This window comes from Indicator indicator, chromosome Z (genome assembly GCF_027791375.1).
Source record: "Indicator indicator isolate 239-I01 chromosome Z, UM_Iind_1.1, whole genome shotgun sequence".
NCBI lineage: Eukaryota > Metazoa > Chordata > Aves > Piciformes > Indicatoridae > Indicator > Indicator indicator.
The window spans coordinates 12,341,143-12,359,911 of NC_072053.1; the positions used below are offsets into that span (position 1 = coordinate 12,341,143).

At 40.9% G+C, this 18,769-nt stretch overlaps 1 protein-coding gene across 1 annotated transcript; it reads right to left on the reverse strand.

Moving 5' to 3' along the window:
- Positions 1-10,700: 10,700 nt before the first annotated feature.
- Positions 10,701-18,358, reverse strand: LOC128979774 (urea transporter 2-like). Its single transcript, XM_054398137.1, has 8 exons — positions 18,220-18,358; positions 17,310-17,499; positions 16,860-16,988; positions 15,560-15,752; positions 13,218-13,365; positions 12,492-12,626; positions 11,507-11,556; positions 10,701-10,877 (listed from the first exon to the last, which is right to left on the reverse strand). The coding sequence occupies exons 1-8, from the start codon at positions 18,356-18,358 to the stop codon at positions 10,701-10,703; spliced, it is 1,161 nt and encodes a 386-aa protein (XP_054254112.1).
- Between the last annotated feature and the right edge of the window lie 411 nt (positions 18,359-18,769).

The following is an 18,769-nucleotide window of genomic DNA, read 5'->3' on the forward strand; positions in this document are numbered from 1 at the left end:
ATGCAGGGAGCCCTGAACAAGCTTTTGTAGCAACCTGAGAGTGTTGTGGCTAAGGGTATTCAAGGGTTAGTGAATATGCAGTGTTTGGTGGTGTGGCAGAAGCTACAACACTTCCCCTTGGAGGCTGTGTCCATCACCAACACCACACCATAAGCAAACCAGAATGGAAAAATGGAAATCAAAGCAAAGGCTCAAAGAGTGAAGGATTTTCTAGGGGAGAAGAACAGAGTTTCAATATTCTCTAAGGAAATTAGGAAATTATTATTTGGTTTTTCACTTGTTCTTCCAGGTTATTGCTGTGTTCCTTATTTCTTGGATAAAAGTTCGATTTACTACATGTAGCAAGGTTGCTAGCAGCTCACACTGTCCAGCATGCACAGGGGCTGCACACAGGTGTCTTGTTACTGAGAGATCACCACACGACACTTGCTGTTAAGTGGCATTTCTCTCCCCTGGGAGGGAGAGTTTGTATTTTGAAGGTATTCCTGGTTAGGTAACTCTCAGTCATCTGTGCAGTTCGGATAAGGGTAAATTGAAGTCATCTGTTGGGTTATGTTGAAGTGAATCACTGAAATGTGTCAAAGAGGTTATCATTCTAAATCTTCTATTCAGGTGAAAACTACTGCTTTGTATGCAGGGAATGTATGAATGTAGGGAAGGATTGTATCTCCATCTGGCTGAGAGTAAAGCCAAGACGTTTCATGCAGTAAGAGGTGGCTGAGGATCCTGCATTTACTGTCAGATTCTGCTGCTTGCTTGTGTTCTCTGTCATGTGAGTTGGATGAAAACAACAAAGAGAAAAGGGAAGATGGAACTGAGTTGGGAATGTGTAATGAAAAATACGTATAAATTCTAGAAACAGGAAGTTTTCTGATTTTCTTGTCCTGCAGTTGAGAGAAAGTTCTGGTCAGGTAAGACAGATTGTAACACAAGCTACTACTTATGTGACCTGTTTGTCATCATGAAGAAAACCTGATCTACCCTTTTTTTTCCCCACACAAAAGGTATTCAGCATCAGGATGGCTAATGAGATGAATGATCAGCTCACTTGGGCTGGCAGATGAGGAGACAGCACTTCTATAGACTAGCAGTGAAGGGACCTTTCATAGATACTTCTTGACTGCTTGCTGAGAGTCCTCTTTGTGTTTTAACATCTCAACAAAAACAAACCAATATTGTGTTTGTTTCTCTTACAAAAAGTTAGACTGAAGAAAATGTCATATTTTGTGTGTACATGTGTAATTCCATTCTGTTTTCTGAAGGATAGTAAAGACCACTTCTAGTTTTATTTAGAGAGTAAGCATTTTCCATTTTGGAATGATCTTACTTTCTCCAAAGTAATATGGCTTTCCATCTCCACCTCTCTTTCCCTGTGTGAGAAACCAGGATTCAGAACCATAGCTTGAAATGAAACTAGATGGAATCTGCTTTCCTCCATGGACTCCAACCCCCTAGTTTCTGGTACTGCTTATGATATTAAGGCTCAGTTCCCAGAAGGGTAGAAATGCTGGGATCCACTTCCTAGCCTTCAGGTGCTTTTTTCATGCTTCATTGGCATGACCAGGGAATCAAGAGGGCATCCAATGCTCATGAATCAGTAGGGTAGAGACTGCAGTCTCTGTTCAAGTGAATACATAATGTGAGATAATTAAAACATACAGCAAGATAGATAAGGCTAGCAAAAGTTTATGTGGTATGGTGCTGAATACAGGTACAAAATCAGAACAGACTAAAGGAATACTGCTTCCTCCCCTTGTGTTTGTGCATCTCTGAGCATGCTTTGAGATGTTTGTGCATCCTGCTGGATCAGGCTCTTCAGGCAACTGAAGTGGAAGGAGCACTTCATTCAAGAGGGTTTTTGGACAGGCTTAGTGCGCAGACGGAATCATCCAACAGCAAGGAGCTGTGAGTGGGGGTGGGGTAATCTTCCAAGATGTTAAACTTACTTGTTGGAGTACATGCACGAGTAGTCATCCAGGTTTTTGTTAGGACCAGTATAGTTCTAGTCAATACTGCCCATGGAGTCTGGATACTAATTCAGCACACTCTAAATCTGACCTGCACATTTTGCCTGCTGAATTGATGCCTGGACTCCATGGGCTGCATTGACTAGAGCAGGACTTTGTCACTCAATACATATGTTAGGTGCCAACATGTAGATACCCCAATTTAGTTTTCTTTACCTGTGGTCTTCTGGATACATTATAGGCAAAGAATAGTTAGGCAGAGGTTTTGAGGACCTAATCTTGAGGTTAAGTTTAAGGTGGCTTCTTAGCTAATACAGAGTTAAGTTTTGACTTGGGGACTGTTTCAGCTGCATAGATTTGTTCTAACTTGGTTGTCACTAAATGGGTGTCTAAGCTGCTCTCAGCCCCTTCTGTGTTCATGAGAGAAAGATAAGCTGCTCCTTCTTAGCTAGCTATTTCAGAAAGGGCTACTTTATCACAGAATTACTGAATTCTCAGTCTTGAATCTCTTTCTCTTCATAAATTATGTAATGTGCTTGTAGCTATGGAACCTCAATGTCTGGCATTTCAGCAAGAGCCTCTGAAGTTAAACAGGTTGTATCTTTACCACAAAGCACTGAAGCAATGGTTGGTGGTAAAGACTTGTCAAACTATCAAGTCCAACTGTTAACCCAGCACTGCCAGGTTCACCACTAAACCGTGTCCCTCAATGCCACATCTAAGAAGAGAGAGAAAAATGCAGAGGCTTTGCCCAGTATGTCTGACTACACACATAAGTTGGATACTTTTGCAGGGTTTTCAGTACAAAGTCATGTTCCCATCCTATTGTTTTTTCCTCCCCAGTATAAATTCTAGAGTTTTATGCACAAATCCTTAATGATAATGAGGCTGTTGAATTTGTGGCTTGGGTTCTGAATAATTCCTGAAATCTAGAGATATATCTGCTCTTCCCTGTTCTTGTGTAATTATCTTGCTCTGCAGACTTGACTGGCACTTATGAGGCTTTTCCCAGATTGCAGCCTCTGCAATACATGTGCAGGATGTGATCTGCTATCAGGGTAGAATGTTCCACCAGGTACATTACAGTGAATTCCAGCACAGCTTGCAGTGGCAGTGCAGGAAGGGACCAAGGAGTTTACTTCTACACACATCATTTTGTAGCTTAAAATCATAGTGTTGTGGAATGACATGGGTTGGAATGGGCTTTTAGAGGTTCATCTGCAGTGACCAGGGACATCTTCAACTGCATCAGATTATTCAGGGCCTTGTCCAACATGACCTGGAATGTTTCCAGGGATGACGTACATAACATCTCTCTGGACAATGTGTTTCAGTGTGTCACCACCCTCAGTGTAAAAAGTGTCTTCCTTATATCTAGTCTGAATCTCCCCTTTTTAAATTTACAACCATCATGTTGTGTCCTGTCTTATAGCCTCCCTTTAAGTACTGAAAAGCCTCTATAAGGTGTTCCTGGAGCTCTCTCTTCCCCAGGCTTTGCAACCTGAACTCTCTTGACTTCTCTTCATAGAAGTGTTCCATCTTCCTGATCATTTTTTGTGGCTCTACACTGGACCAGCTCTAACACGTCCACGTTTTTCTCATGCTGAGGACACCAGAGCTGGACACAGCACTACAGGTGGGGTCTCATGAGAGCACAGTAGTGGGGGACAATCACCTCCCTCCACCTGCTGGCCACACTGCTTTGGATGCAGCCCTGGGTATGATTGGCCTAGAAGGCTGTGAGTACACATTGCTGGCTTATGTCCAGTTTTTAATCCACCAGCTTCTCTCTCTGTTTCTTAGAAGCTGTTTTAAAGTTTTGTTATCTCTTTAAATAGTCTACTCTTTCTATATCTTACAAGGAGCCAATATGGAAAGGGAAGGTCGCATGAGGTTATTAGAGCAGTCTCTTTAATAGAAAAGAAAATCTGCTTACAGAGATGGAGCCCTTAATTCTCTTCATTTAATGTGTTTCAAAATAATAGTTAAAAAAAATCTCTTGTTAGGAAACCATCTAAAGATTTTCTATAATGTTCAAACCAACATTGCTCTGTTGTCCTACACTTTGGAATGTCTCTGTGGTATGAGAGCACAACCAGTGCAGGACAGTGCTATGAGCAGTGCCTTCACGTGTTGCAAATCCTTTGTGCAGTAATGTAGTCCAGAGTGTCTGATTTCTTATAAAGTACCACATCCTCCCTCCCCCAAGCTGTATACTATGGTGTGTTTTATAGCTGTTTTATGGCTGGCGCACTAGGACTGTTTGCTGGAAAATCTCACTTGAAAAACTTCCTTCTTTTCCTTACCAGTGCACTGTGCCGCGGACAACCTTTTCCTAATATTATTTCCTTTAATTATAGTAATTATCAATGATCCTTAATCTCCTACTGGTTTTACCTTTATTTGATTGAACTGATAATTGATCCAAGAATGTTTAATCTAAACTGAAGGGATTTGTACTTCATCGATTTTCTAAGCTCAAGGTTTTTATCCATTTTCTAATCTATATATTTCCACAAGAGGATAAAGATGGGAAAATACAGGTTTTCCTAGAAAGCATTTGCATTTGAACTTCTAATTGTGCAATTGTGTGCACATGTGGTTTTGTTTTACTCTAAAATAAAGAATCTCATTGACCTCACTGGGCCTAAAAGTGGAAGCAATTGCTCTGAAGTAATTACAAGTGCAACTGAGCTATATTTTCCCACACAGGTACTTCTGTTTGATCGAAGAATTGATTTTGTTGCTCAATTCTAAGCATTTCAGTCCGCATTGCTCCCTGGGGCAGTTTGAAATACTGGTATTGTGTGCAGGATTTCATCCAGACTCAGACTGGCTCTTGTTGCCCTAGTCTCTGGGGCTCTTGCCAGAGCATATGAAGCAACACGAACTGCTCTGTCATTTGTTTGCCCCTTGAGAAGAATCATTTAGGTTAGGATAGACCTTTATGACCATCAAATACAACCATTAACTCAGTACAATGTAGTCCACTACTAAACCATGTCCCTTAGCACCACATTTATGCATTTCTTAAACACCTCCAGGGATAGCAATTCAGCCACCTCCATGGGGACCCTATTCCAGTGTTTGAAAACCCTTTCGGTGAAGAATTTTCTTCTAATATTCAATCTAAACCTCCCCAAGTGGAACTTAAAAATGTTTCATCCTGTCTTATTGCTTGTTGAGAGGAAAAGAGACCAACACTTGTTACAATCTCAAGTAGTTGTAGAAAGTGATAAGATCTCCCCTCAGCCTTTTCTTCAGACTAAACAACCCAAGTTCTTCCAGGTCCTCCTCATAAGGCTTGTGCCCTAGATTCTTCACCAGTTTTGTTGCCCTTCTCTGGACATGCTCCAGGACCTCAATGTCCTTCCTATAGGTAGAGCCAAAACTGAACACAGTTATTTGAGGTATTGTTATAAAATATAAATATATTTTATATTTAATATTTCAGGTGATGGTATCTTTAGACACTGCCCTAACTTATTTACAAAGTATCTTTACAGGTTCTGATATTTGGTTGTTAGTAATACATTCCACGTACAAGGAATATGAAGACAGTTTAAATAATTTAAGCAAAAATCTGAGAACTTCCAATGCAGTGATTCAAATTGGAAAGAGAGGTGCCTCTATTTGTGGTTTCCCACAGGAAGGAACTTCATAGCAAATTAGCTGGATTTACTCAGTATTAATTTTCAGGGGGATGGGTCCCCGGGGGCAGTACGAGTAAGGTTGTTGCTGCCAGGGCTTCTCTGGGCAGCTCCTCATGTCCTTTCTCTCTTGAGTTGGGCTGCAGTAGCTCTCTCTAGGACCATGTCCCTCGGCATGAATTTGGCAGGACAGCTGATGTGTCAGGCTATCTGGCTGCGGCTCGGGGGTTCCTTTCGTGCTCGCTCTGCAGTGACTTCTGGGCAGTTGGAGAAGCTTGTCCTCTTGCAGCTCTTGACCAGGGCCCCAATGTAGTTTGCTTGCTAGGACAAGCTTTTAATCTGCGACTTCGGCAGCATCTCTGCTGTTGTTGCTTTCTCAGTAAGAAAAAGGTAAATTGCTCACCATCTTGGCTGGTTTAAATACTGTCCAAAGACAATTAATGTCCACTGGTAACAGATAAGAGAGAAACATGATAATTTAGCTTATAGAATTAGGCAAATCCAAATATGGCCAGGGGCACACACATATTTCACAGGTGTCTTACAAGGGCAGTCACACACGCTACGTGTTTACCTGGACTGTCTGGACCCCAGAAAATGTCCAGGTTTGCAAATTCACAGGTTCTTAGCCCCTTGTCTGGTTTTGGGGCTTGTCCCTTCAGGATGGATATGGACTGTTATTGTTGGCCTCAATATTCCTGATGCAGGCCACCCATTGGTCACCTAGGCCACCTGGGCACAATACTGGCTTGTATTAACCAGCATTCCCATGTCTTTTTCTGCTAGCGTTCCAACCACTCTGCCCCAAACCTGTAACATGGGGTTGGTGTCACCCAAGTGCAGGGCCCAGCACTCGGTCTTGTTAAACCCATATGATTGGCCTCAGCCCATCAATCCAGCCTATCTAGGTCCCGCTATAGAGCCTTCCCTACCCTCCTGCCCAGCTCAGTGTAATCTGCAAATTTATTGATGGTTAAGTGAAGGAAGTGCAGGAGCCAAGAGAGGATGATGCTGGCTGTTGAGCTATGTCTAGGCACTGTCTGGGGGCTTCTGGTTGATAAAGGCTGGGGCTGTGCCAGGGTGTATATGCTGAGTTGAGCAGGGTGGGTGCCTGTGTATCTGTACCTGGTCCTTTTTATTATTAGGAGTCACAAAGCCTTTGGTGATCTAAGCCAAACTCTTCTGTCCCAATCTATGAAAAATTAAGGTTTCCAGGTCTTGTTTAAACACTTTTCATTTCTATGCATGGGAAACTAACTAACTTGGTCTGTCTGTGTCTTTGAGAATAAGTGGAGTGAGGCTCTTAAGTTATTGGGGTGTATTTCCTTTAAGAGTTTTGTATGTTTTCCTATCTTCAAGATCTTAAGTAAGCTGAACTGCTGGTAACAAAAAACCTATGCCTGATGCAGGTTTCCATGGCAAGACAAAGAGAAAGCATCAGACAGCTGTCCGCCTCTGTCTAAAAATTCACTTGCCATAGTGTTCTTTGCACTTCTTAGACTCTGAGGGAGGGGGGGGGAAAGTATTTCTTTTGAATGTACAACACTGCTTCCTCATATCTAGTGTCTTTCTTAGTGGGTGAATTATTCCTACCTATGGACAAATTCTGTACCAATCCTACCCTTTATGCTAAATGTCAAGATTTGAAAGAGTAGATAATTAATTAGCAGGAGCATTCTTCATACTGCTTATATTTCATGTACAACATGGTCAAACTAGACAAAACACACAACAGTCCTGGAGGATCCGATAAAGGAGATTATATTGTTGCATGTTCACAGATTTGAGCATCTAAAATGCTAGTGTGCTACACTCATATGTCTTGCTTTTGGTCCAGCTTCTACAAGGGTCTGGTCTTCAGATAACCTGGCCTGGATGCTTCCTCTTCACCGTTCAGTGTCACCAAGGGTATAGCATCTTCACTGCACAGCAGTGAACATTGTCCTCTTCTGTGCCTGCCCAGATACTGGTTTGCTGGAAGAGGAAATGAGAACTGTAGCCTATGTCTTGGTACTGCTGCTGGTGTTGACAGCGTGCCCTGGACATTGTAAGGAAACAGTGCTGCTTTGGGAAGGGAGAGCAGTGGGCTTTGTTGACAAAAATCTGCTGATCCTAGCTCAGCATCCAGCAATCTCTTACATTTCCATGCATGGTTTCCCCGCCTTTTACCTCAAATAGCAAACTCCATACAGGACTATGATGTGTATAGCTGCATCCAGGACTGCAGGGCAGCTAAACCACAGCAGATATGTTGATTTTTTTTTTTTTAGAACTGTTAAATACAGTGACATCTCTATTGCTGTGTTTTACTGACATTAGGAGGGAAGCAGTCCAGGAAAGACCCCCAAAACTCCTGCCCAGCATACATGTTTCTTATCAGTCTGGTATCATTTGTGTATCAGAAATGAGAATGCAAAAAGAGTGCTTGAAAAAAATTGTGACTTGACAAGCATTTATTTGATGTTAAGCAAAAAACCCCAAACAAACCATTTCAATAATAAGACAAATTATTTCTGTTAGCAAAGACTGTGTTATGAATGGTAATGAGAAAAAACATGATATGCTTATTCTGACTGATATACATGTCAAATTACCAAATAATGTTATTTTGCATATGGTGATGGGAAGAATGAATTCTCTGGATAATATAAAATAAAGAATTAATTCTGAATGATGTGGAAAATCTTTCTAATGGCTGAGACACGGCCTTCATCTTTTGTGCTTTTCTTTTCCTGTTCTGTGCATATGGTTCCTTCCAGTACTGCTAAAATATCCCTGTTGCTCAGCAACAGTGAGTTGAAATAGCACCAGTTAGAGGAAATCTGCTGATTTATGTTGGTCATAAAGTGTGTGCTCTTACCCAAGTGTAGATGTTGACACAGGAAGCAAAGCTAGCCTTTGCAGTTTTGCCTCTCTGCAGCACACATGCTCCTGGTTGGGGAGGTGTCAGTTCAGACATCAAAAGAATGTTTGATGAATTGATATATGCATCCTCTGGACAGAAGATTACCTCATCTAATGGGGCCTGTCTGGCATCTTCCCTAGGAAGGAGTCCTCAACTGGTTACAAGAAAGTTTCCAGCTCTACCTGTCGATCTGTACAACACTGTCCCTTCAGCTGATGATGCCTCCTTTACAGAAGCAGACTTTGCACTTGCATATTTAATGAGCTATTGATGCAGCAAAATGCAATAAGTACAAAGAGCAGGAGCTAGAAGTTTCTCAAATATTCCCCATACACTCGTTTCATAGTTTTATTTTCCAGCATATCCTAGACTACTTATTCAAGTGATAACATGCCTTTGGAGGAGCTTAGTGATGATAAAGAGAGGAAAACTTACACTAAACTCAATAAAGTATGAATACTTTTTTCAAAAATCAACTCCACGTAATATTATGTGGATATTTACCAAGTAAAACACAGAAAATGGTACATTGTATAAGTGATCTCTGGAGCATCTCTCATATAGAAATACTGGCACACATCTGAAAACCTAACAGTTCACCAGAAAATACTGCCAGAAGTTCACTCCAAGTATTTTTCACTCTGATCTTTTTGGTGATCATAAAAAGACACGTTTTTTTTATCCCCAGCCCCCAAAATTATCAGCAGCTCTATTCACAGGGTGCTTTTAATTTCCTCTGCTACAAGACGAAGAGATTTTGATCTACTTTCCCAGGAGCAACAAACTGATCTAGTTGAAGATATCTGTCCCTCCTCACTACAGGTGGATTGGACTAGATGATCTTTAAAGGTCCTGTCCAAACCAAAGCATTTTATAAGTCTATGACATTGCTGCACATAGGCTAATGCCAACAGAAGGACCTGGGCATATGAAGTATGCTTCATCACAAGGTGAAGTATCTTGATGAACTGGACAGAAAGGTGGCTGAATTAACACCCATTGAGGTGACCAGTACGGCTGGGTGTAAGGTAAGGTCCCTGATTTCCTTACTGCAGACCCTGACAACCTATGCACAGGTGAAGCAAGCCTGGTCATCATCAGAGCTCTGCTTTGTCTGTCAGTCCCCCAACTATCCTGTTTCTACAATGAGGTGGAGAAAAATGGCAGAGTAGCAATTTCAGCAGCAGGCTGGGACAGTGCAGCATTTTACTAGTTGGTATTTGTGCACTGAGGACAGAGTAGGAAGAGAGGTTAAGAAGATCAAACTAGTTCTGCTAATGCATAGACTGAACAGAATTTTTGTTGCACAGGAAAGGGACAGCAATGGCTTTGCTGCTGTTCCCTCATGTGTTAACCACTGCTCAAGTTCAAGTATTAAGAAGAAGGAAATTAAGATAAAATCATGGAATTTATCCTTTTGATTTTTTTTCCCTCCTAAAAAAGGATATTTGCTTTCTTGTTCTTGGATTTACAGACTTTTCTCTGCCACTGGATAGGTCTGAACAGATTTTTTTAAAATGAAATGTTATAGCCTAGTGCATTCTCAACCATCCAAAACCTGGGGCTGATAGACACCACCTCCTGACATTATTGTGATTTTTACCACAAGTCTTGCAAGTGTTAGCAACACTGCCTTCAGCTGATCTGTGTCCATCTTGTATATGATCATTGTTAATGCACACCTCTTTCTGTCAGGCTTGAGAGGTTCTCCAGATAGAATTCTTCACTGCTTATTTTCTGCTTTGGAATGGGTACTCTTTGTTCCACTTCTACTATGAAGCTCTCTAAATGTATCCTACTGCTGTTGTAGGTTTTAGCCCTACATTAGGAGTTGCATGAGATGATGAGACAGACTGTCCTTTTTACTGCTTCACATCTGATTGATGTGAATTCACTATCACAAACAGATTTTTCTTTTCAGCTTCTAAGTAATTTCCTCATTGCTTAAAATTCAAGTGTCTTTTCAAACCTGTGTGCTTTTATTATTTACAGATTGGTCTTGTGTCCTTCCAGCACAGCACTAGGTTAGAACAAACAGCTATGGTGGAAAAACTTTCCACTCAGAAGCTGGTGACTTTTTTGGTCTTTTGACTTTGTAGCACACAGGTCTTGTGTTTTGGGGGAAAAAATCTTGCTTTCTTGCCTTAAAATGTGCAAAGTATTTATCTTCTAGGGCCTTTATACCTCACAGCAAGACCTCTGATGTTTCTTAATCTTCAGATAATAAGCTCGGTTGGCTTCTGGGTAGGTGACTTTGGAGAGTGGCAGCTTGTAGATGGCAGAGTGGTTTGTGGTTATTAACAGGAAGGTCAGTGCAGACAGGCAGAAAGACCAGGTTCCTGATGGCATACCAAACTGTAAAGAAAAACACAAACCACTTTTTTACTATGTGCCTTCCCTTCATTTGATTCCCCAGCCCTTGACCATGTAGCTGGCAACAAACTTTCTCAAGGACGTTTTTAACTTGGTTTTGCATGGACTCTCTCTGGAGAGGCAGGATTTATTTAGAGCTTGATATTGTGCATTAACTTGCAATATCTACTAGCTCTGGTGAGAAGGTTGCTTTCTCTTTGTGCATCTGCAGCAGTCTTGGATGGAATTAGGAGTAGATGGAGATGAGACAAGAGTGGATACTTGACACACTAAGCTTTAGCCTAGGCTGTTGTATTGACTTCATTTTGGCATTTAGACAAAGTTATTAAACAAATTGCTCAGTTGTTTCAGGTACAAAGTATGGAAATAATTATTTCAGATGTGCTGAAGGCCAAGCTGTGGAAATCCATGCACACTCCAAGGAAGAAAAGCGTTAATGATTCTAAGTGACCTGTTTCAGTGGGAACCAAACCAATCCCCTAGGCAGACTGTGTCCCTTCTCACAGACCAGTTCTGCCTTTAGAGTCTTAATGCTTTTCCTCACAAGCTAGGAAAATATACAGTGTTCAAACCTTCTTTGGAAAAAAGACCTTGACTAATACATTACTTACCACAGACAAGATGTTAGTCACTGTTGCTCCCAGGTAGGCACTGAAAAGTGCTGTGAAAAAAAAAGGTAGTGTCTGATGAGTTCAGTTGCTCATGGAGGACACCATCAAAGACAAACATCTCTCACACTGTCTTGGGTAAGTCAGACAATGTTTATGAACACGCCTGAAGAGCCTCTTCTTAAAGCTTTTCCCTTTGCACTAAGTCCCCTCCAACCCTAAGCTTATGGAAGGGGCAAAACTGAGAAAAGACAGATGGAGTGATGAAAAATGTGACTAAGGAAACAGAGGCTTTTGAATAATGCACTTACACGGAAAGTATGTAGCTTGATTGATGGGGTTAAATAGGAAAATAACCCTTCCACCCCTATTTCTAGTGCCTCTAGGGCTAGAAGCTGTGTCAATGAGATACAAAGCTAAATCTTTTTTATATGAGCACTGAGTGAGCAATAGTTTCCCTTCCAGCTCACTGTGATATTGAAATTTCATATGGAATTGCCTTATAAATTATTCTTCAATCATTCTGTGTTGCCTAGCTTATGCCTTTAGTATCCACTTCGGTAGAATGGAGAAACTGTCATGTCTAACTACAGGTGTGAACAGATCTTAAGCTCCAGTTTTCTCAAAATTTAGATGTGTCCTTCTCCAAACAAGGAATCTGGGCTGGTATCTATGACTAAAAGAAGAATATGATTCACCCAGCGATATATAACAAGCATGATGCCTCAAACTAAGCCTCTAATTTCAGGTTAATCAGCATCCACAGATTGCATCTCTTGTTTTGAACACACTTTCTTGGCTGAAAGCAAAAGCTTCTTATCAGAAGTGCAATGGCTCCAACATCTGGCTCAATCATTCATCAGTCTTGCCTAAGTCCATCTGCCTGTCTAGAGGTGGCCATCTCACTTCAGCCCACCTCCAGTAAAAATGGATCTTCTCTCACTTCAAAAGGAAATGTGCCAGTAGTAAAAATCTGTAGGGTACGTACCACAGGCAATCGCCAGCAAATGGGTCTGCCAGGTGAAAGCATAGAACATGCCTCCGATCGCAGTGCATGAGAGGGAGCTGTTGTAGCCCCACAAGCCAGAGTAGATTTTACTGAAAGGTGTTGCTAAGCTCAGTGCTAGAAAATAAGTCAAAGATGTGTCATTCCTTGGCCAAAGAGATAAAAGCAGCTGAGAAATGGCATGAATCCAGCTTTTTAAAGGGCTGTAGCCTGCATGCATACGCAGAGCTCCTATCAGTAGTTGTATTGCTACAATCTAAGGCTGAAACCACTTTAATGCAACCACAGCAGAACAGGTTCTGCTGAGATGAATCTGGCTATGTGACTTCAGCAGAAGATATACGAGTGACCAAGTGTACATGTGAACCTTAAATGCATCCCTGAGGCCTGAGGATTCAGACTGATGGCTATGACTTTTATTAGGCTTCTCATAAACCCATCAGAATATCAGCAGAAATTAAGTATTTAATGATAAAATTTCATTTCTGATTTCCACCATCATAAAGTAAAAGAACGGGGAAGTTAATCAAAAGAATTCTAAAGCTAGAAAAGTATATGTGTGTTTTTTTTTCAATCAGTCATTCTCAACATGACAGTGTAACCATCACACTCTAGAAACATTTCCAACTGCAAATGGAACAGTCATTGCAGGTCCTTTTATATTCCCCATGCTTTTATATCAATCTGTGACACAAATCAAATCCTTACCTGCCAGCATCCCCACTGCTGATCCAATAGCTGCATGCAGACAAATGAGTGGAGAAGAGATAAATAAAGCAATCAAGAAAATTCCACCAGTCCAGGGGTTATCACAGCCATAAATCTGACCCACTCCAATTGGAATGGATTGCAGGAGCTGCATGAATTAAAATAAAACAAAATAATTAATTATAAGATTTAGCATTTATTTACTTAATTTTTAACCCTGTATTTTTTTTCAGCCAGGTTCATGTATGACATTTTTTGGATGCAGTCTCGTTCTGGACTGTAAGTGGACATTTTGGACACTTCTCAGGAAAGAGCAGGACATTTCAACATGGTTTCCCCTCTGATGCAAATGAGTCATACCATGTTTTCTGGTCATCAGCTCCTCTGCCAGGTTTTTGATCTAATATCAAAGCTATCTAGTATCTTTTGTGAAAGGACTTGGAAGGCTTTAGTCATCACCTTTACATGTGCTGCTGACTTGGCCATTTTTCCTTTCTGTTATGGAGCATGACAATGAATCTAAGAAATTAAAGAGCTCAGGTAGCTGAGTGGCCAGATCTGAGGATGACAGCCAATAAAGGCTTGGCTAGAATTACAGGACTTTACTGAGGTAAGCCTATATCCCCTTTCTACTTTTATGGTTTTTATTTATTTATTTATTTTAAACTTTATCTATCTATTTATTTATTTATTTTATTATTTATTTACTATTTTTATATTCTCTTGGTATTCACTAGGAATATGGATACATAAGGGTTGCTGGGTTGGTGGGACAGAGCCAAGCTTGGTCACAGCTTAGAAATGATTTCATGACTCTTCCTCAAAATGTTGCGGTCCTTCATGTGGAACAGTCTTTTTATGGTCCCCATAAAACTGTGCACCATAGTAAAGCTGGACAGGCTGGTGAGTTCTATGGAGGAGGTGAACCTCATGAATTTCAATAAGGGAAAATGTAGAGTCGTGCACTTGTGAAGGAATAACTCCTTGCTCCAGTACAGGTTAGGAGCTGACCTGCTGGAAAGCATCTTTCTGGAGAAGGACCTGGAAGTGGTGGTGGGTGACAAATTCACCATGAGGCAGCAATGTGCCCTCATGGACAATAAAGCAAATGGTGTCCATGGGTACATTAAGAAAAGTGTGGCCAGCAGGCTGAGTGAGATTCTCTTTCCCCTCTATTCTGCCCCTAGTGAGAACATATCTGGAATACCATGTTCAGTTCAGAGCTCCCCAGTCCAGGAGAGTCAGGTAACTACTGAAGAAAGTCCAATGGAGGTCTCCAAAGATGATTAGGGGACTGGAGCATCTCTCTTATGACTAGAGGCTGAGAGACCTGGGGGTCTTTAGACTGGAGAAGAGAAAACTGTGAGTGGATCTTATCAATATCTAAAAGATGGGAGTCAAGAGGATAGGGCCAGATTTTTTTTCAGTGTTGCCCACTGACAGGAGAAGGGGCAAAGGACACTGCAACACAGAGGGTTCCATTTGAGCCTTTGATGGAACTACTTTACTTTCAGGTTAATGGAACACTGGAACAGGCTGCCCAGAGAAGTTGTGGAGTCTCCTTCTCTGGAGATTTTCAAAGCCTGCCTGGACATGTCCCTGTGTAACCTGATCTAGGCAAACCTGCCTTAGCAGCAGAGGTTGGACTAGATGATTTCCAGAGGTCCCATCTAATGCTTACCATTCTGTGATTCAGTAAAGGTTCTTTGGGAAATGTTTGTCATATGAATTACTACTTAGTGTAAATTAACTTCCTTTTCTTAATCACTCCCCTCGAAATAGTCTGCTGAGCCTTAGAGGAAGGCTATTACTCTAGTGTCTGTGTTGTTTACCACACTATGCAGGAGAAATGAAAAAATAAAAAAAATAAAGTTCCCTCCTAACTGATAATAAAAAATATGTGAACATGTGCCTGCACCCAAGTTTTTAGGCATTATTCATTAGCAATTTCTGCTTGCTCATTTCTAATCAGAAAAACATTTTAAAAGCAAGCTCTCTCTACATAGGAAATTAAAATTATCCTATGAGTTAAGTGCTAGTCTCAGCACAACCTTATCTATGGACTGCTGATCAGTATATGGACAGTACTCGGTGATTAGATTCCAGAGGCACTTTGAAGGTTGCAATTTAGACCCAACTGTAAATGAAAGATACCAGACACCAAAAAGCTGCTTATTTTCAATCTATCAAAAATAACAATTCCTACAGTAAACCTCTAACTTTTGGATAATGGCTATGTTATAAATGTAATTTTGTAAAGCATTAACATAAAGGAAAATAATATGATTCTACAGTGGTTCTCATTGAAAGTAGAGAAGGTTTTTATCTTCAGGACATCCTACCATTGGCATTTCAGCATCCGTCCACGTGATGTTTGGTGGTGTTGTTGCAGACTGAATGACAGTGGTGGGGAAGAAAAGGTTATGGGGTCCTGATGCAGCCAGATAGATGGTCAAGGCCATGTTGAAAGGCAAGGTGAAAACAGGCAGATCCCATTTGCAGAAGACTGAGCCTAAAGCACTGGTGAAAACAGGGCTGAAAGAAGAAAAACATGGTTTTACTAGGAGCCTGGCAAAAAAACTCTCAAACCAACACAAAATCCATCTCAGGGTATTAACTTCTTCTCCTCCCTCCCTCCCCCCCAAGCTGTTTAATTTTATGATTCTTTCTGATAAAATAAGAGATGTGATAGGGTCACTTGGTAAATTTCCCAGGGAAGTTAGCAATGTGCATATTCCTATAACAAAATATATATGGTGAGTTTGGTGACCGTGAAGGAGTCGAGATGCTTCACACTTGTAGAGTATCCAGTGATTTGATGGAGTTATGCCCCAGCTTAGGCTCAGTGTTTGTTTTTTCCTTTGAGTACTTGGATTGAATTTAGGACACCCGTGTGAGGTCTGAGTGACCTGAGAAGAAAGCTGTGTGTCCTTCTTTTAGCTTATGGATCAGAATCATGAGAAGAAATAGCTGGTATCAAAGGTATGCTTATTAAAGTGAGTATAGCACCACATGAACTCCAGGCAGACAGATGATATGTCAGGTTTAGCAATCTCCAACTAGACATTTGGAGGCCAAAGACCAGCCCTCAAAATTTTGTTCAAATACCAAGATACAAAGCAGATTATGGTGTTTTATATATATATATATATATATATATATATATATATATATACAGTGTAATTAGTTGTTAGGTTTCATCATCATTAACCATTATAGCTTGGGACCACTGATCATCTTTTGTGCCTGAAGAAGTAAAGTTTCCTGAACATTTTAAAATAGTATCCTACATAGATGAAACGTGTGGTGGTAGGGAATAGTAAAAATAATGTTCCTCTACCAAAAAACTTAATTGACTCTTCATAGCAATGTGGCTGACATTTAGGGCATTGAATTACACATGACCATCCATCAATTTTCCTTTTCCCTGTTGAGCTTGTTTGTGATTATGTCAGCATTTTAGTTGTTTCTACATTACGTTTGAATTCAAAAGTGCAAATAATGATAGAGATTTACTAGCACGTATATGTTAGTTCTAGCTCTTGTCCACTGCAGCCTGCATAGTGCATAAAAATAACAGCTTGGTCTCAATGTGTAGACATTGGGGCTTGGAATAAGAAGCAGAGGAGCAATCTGACTTACCATGTCATGGACATCAGTGCTACTGGTAGTAGAAGCCACCAGTGGTAGTCTCCCTTAGCAGAGAAGACAGCCATGAGCAGTCCAAGCAAGACTCCATTATAGCCATACAGTCCTGCTGCAATAGCTGATCTGTGTGAAGGAAACAACTTTTGAAATCTTCACTGCAGGTGCTTTGCTCACATCACACCCTCCCCCTCCATACAGTTGAGACTCTGTGATGACAACCTGCCAAGGCTCATCACGAACTTTCAGCTTCCCATGCTGGAATTCTGTGTCCTTTCAACAGCTGCCACTTCTGCAGTTATGCCCAGTGTCCCTTTGCCCCAGATGCAGCCTATCTATTCCTACAAGACCAGATACCTAGCCAGTGAAGGATAGATACATGCTTTTCATCCACATTGCATGTTTAATGCGTGAGTCAGCACCAAAGTGACAGTCTGATGGATTTACCTGTCCTGACCCAGAATAAGTGCTGTTAATGTTGAGACAACTGTTCCTAAACAGCTGGTGAGTGTCCACCATGGGTTCTGCACCAGGAAGCCAGCAACCATGATAAGTCCACTGAGGGGATTGTTGACAAACACCACCTGGGATATCCCACGCAGCACCCAGTCAATAAACTGAATCATGAGCGGTTTATCTGGAAGAAATCAAATTAAATAGTTGAAAAAACAAACCCCAAAACATGCAGATGATACTGATTTGGGATACTTTTCTTTGAAACTTGGAAGGAGTTTTGGCCATGGAACTTGGCAGCATGACTGAAGCAATGAAACAGTGAGACCATAAAACCTGACTGGGATTTATTATGGTCTATACTACAGTATTACAAGCTGAGATGAACAGTGAGACACTGAGGTTGCCAGGGTTCTCTGTAATATAGTACCTGGGACTAGTTTCATATGAACCAGCTAATTTATGATGTCTGTGCCTCAGATGGCAAATCGTGTGTGTATCCCATTTCTGATTTATTATGGGGACCAAACACACCTACCTATGTGTAATTTAACTTCACAGTGACATTAGGTGTGACAGAAACTGCTCAGCTGAAAGGACAGGTAGCATTATGAAGTATGGCAGAACATAGAGTAACTATCCTGGGCTATATTCTGCAGGACTAAATTAGCTTTGTACATGGAATATTGGGAGGTAAATGTCACCTCAGTCATCCTCAAGATTTAAGCAGTATGTGAATCTTTGCAGAAAGCTGAGTTTTCCCCTACAAAACAGAAATAAATCAGGGCAGAGATAGTTTCTGCACTATTCTAACTTGAATTAAGTTACTTAAGAAGTTAGTTATCACTTCCTTGATGTAGTTCTTCTTTAGAAATCCTAATTAATCATGATGAAGTAGCTTTACCTTTTAGCCAGGCTCCAAATTCCTTCATGTCTCCGGTGATGTACTCATAAGCTCTGCAGACTCTCTTCCCAGCTTTGCTTAATGGATTCTGCTTTCTTTGCCCCTTGGTTTCCATCTTGACATCAACACTGTTTTCCATATTGATGTTCTGACCTTTTGGTAAAACTAAAGAGAAAAAACCAACAAAACCAAACCAACCAACACCAAAACAAAACAAAACAAAACCAAAACCAAACCAAAACAAAACAACACAAAACAAAACAACACAACAACAACAAAAAAGAATTACAATGGTGTGGGGATTTCCACACAATGGCTCTTACTAATCCTGGTTTATTCTCTCTGCTACATACTGTTGTGCACCATGTGCTATTTTGGTGCTAGAAAAAGAAAAATCCTTACTCTGATCACTTGATTCTCATGTCTCTATGAGCACATTTCCTTTTCCCATGCTCTTGGGACCCTGCACTCTCCTTCCAGACTTTCATGCAGTCATATATGTGAACACCATCAGGAACCACTGAGCCTTGTGTTTTAGAATCATAGAATC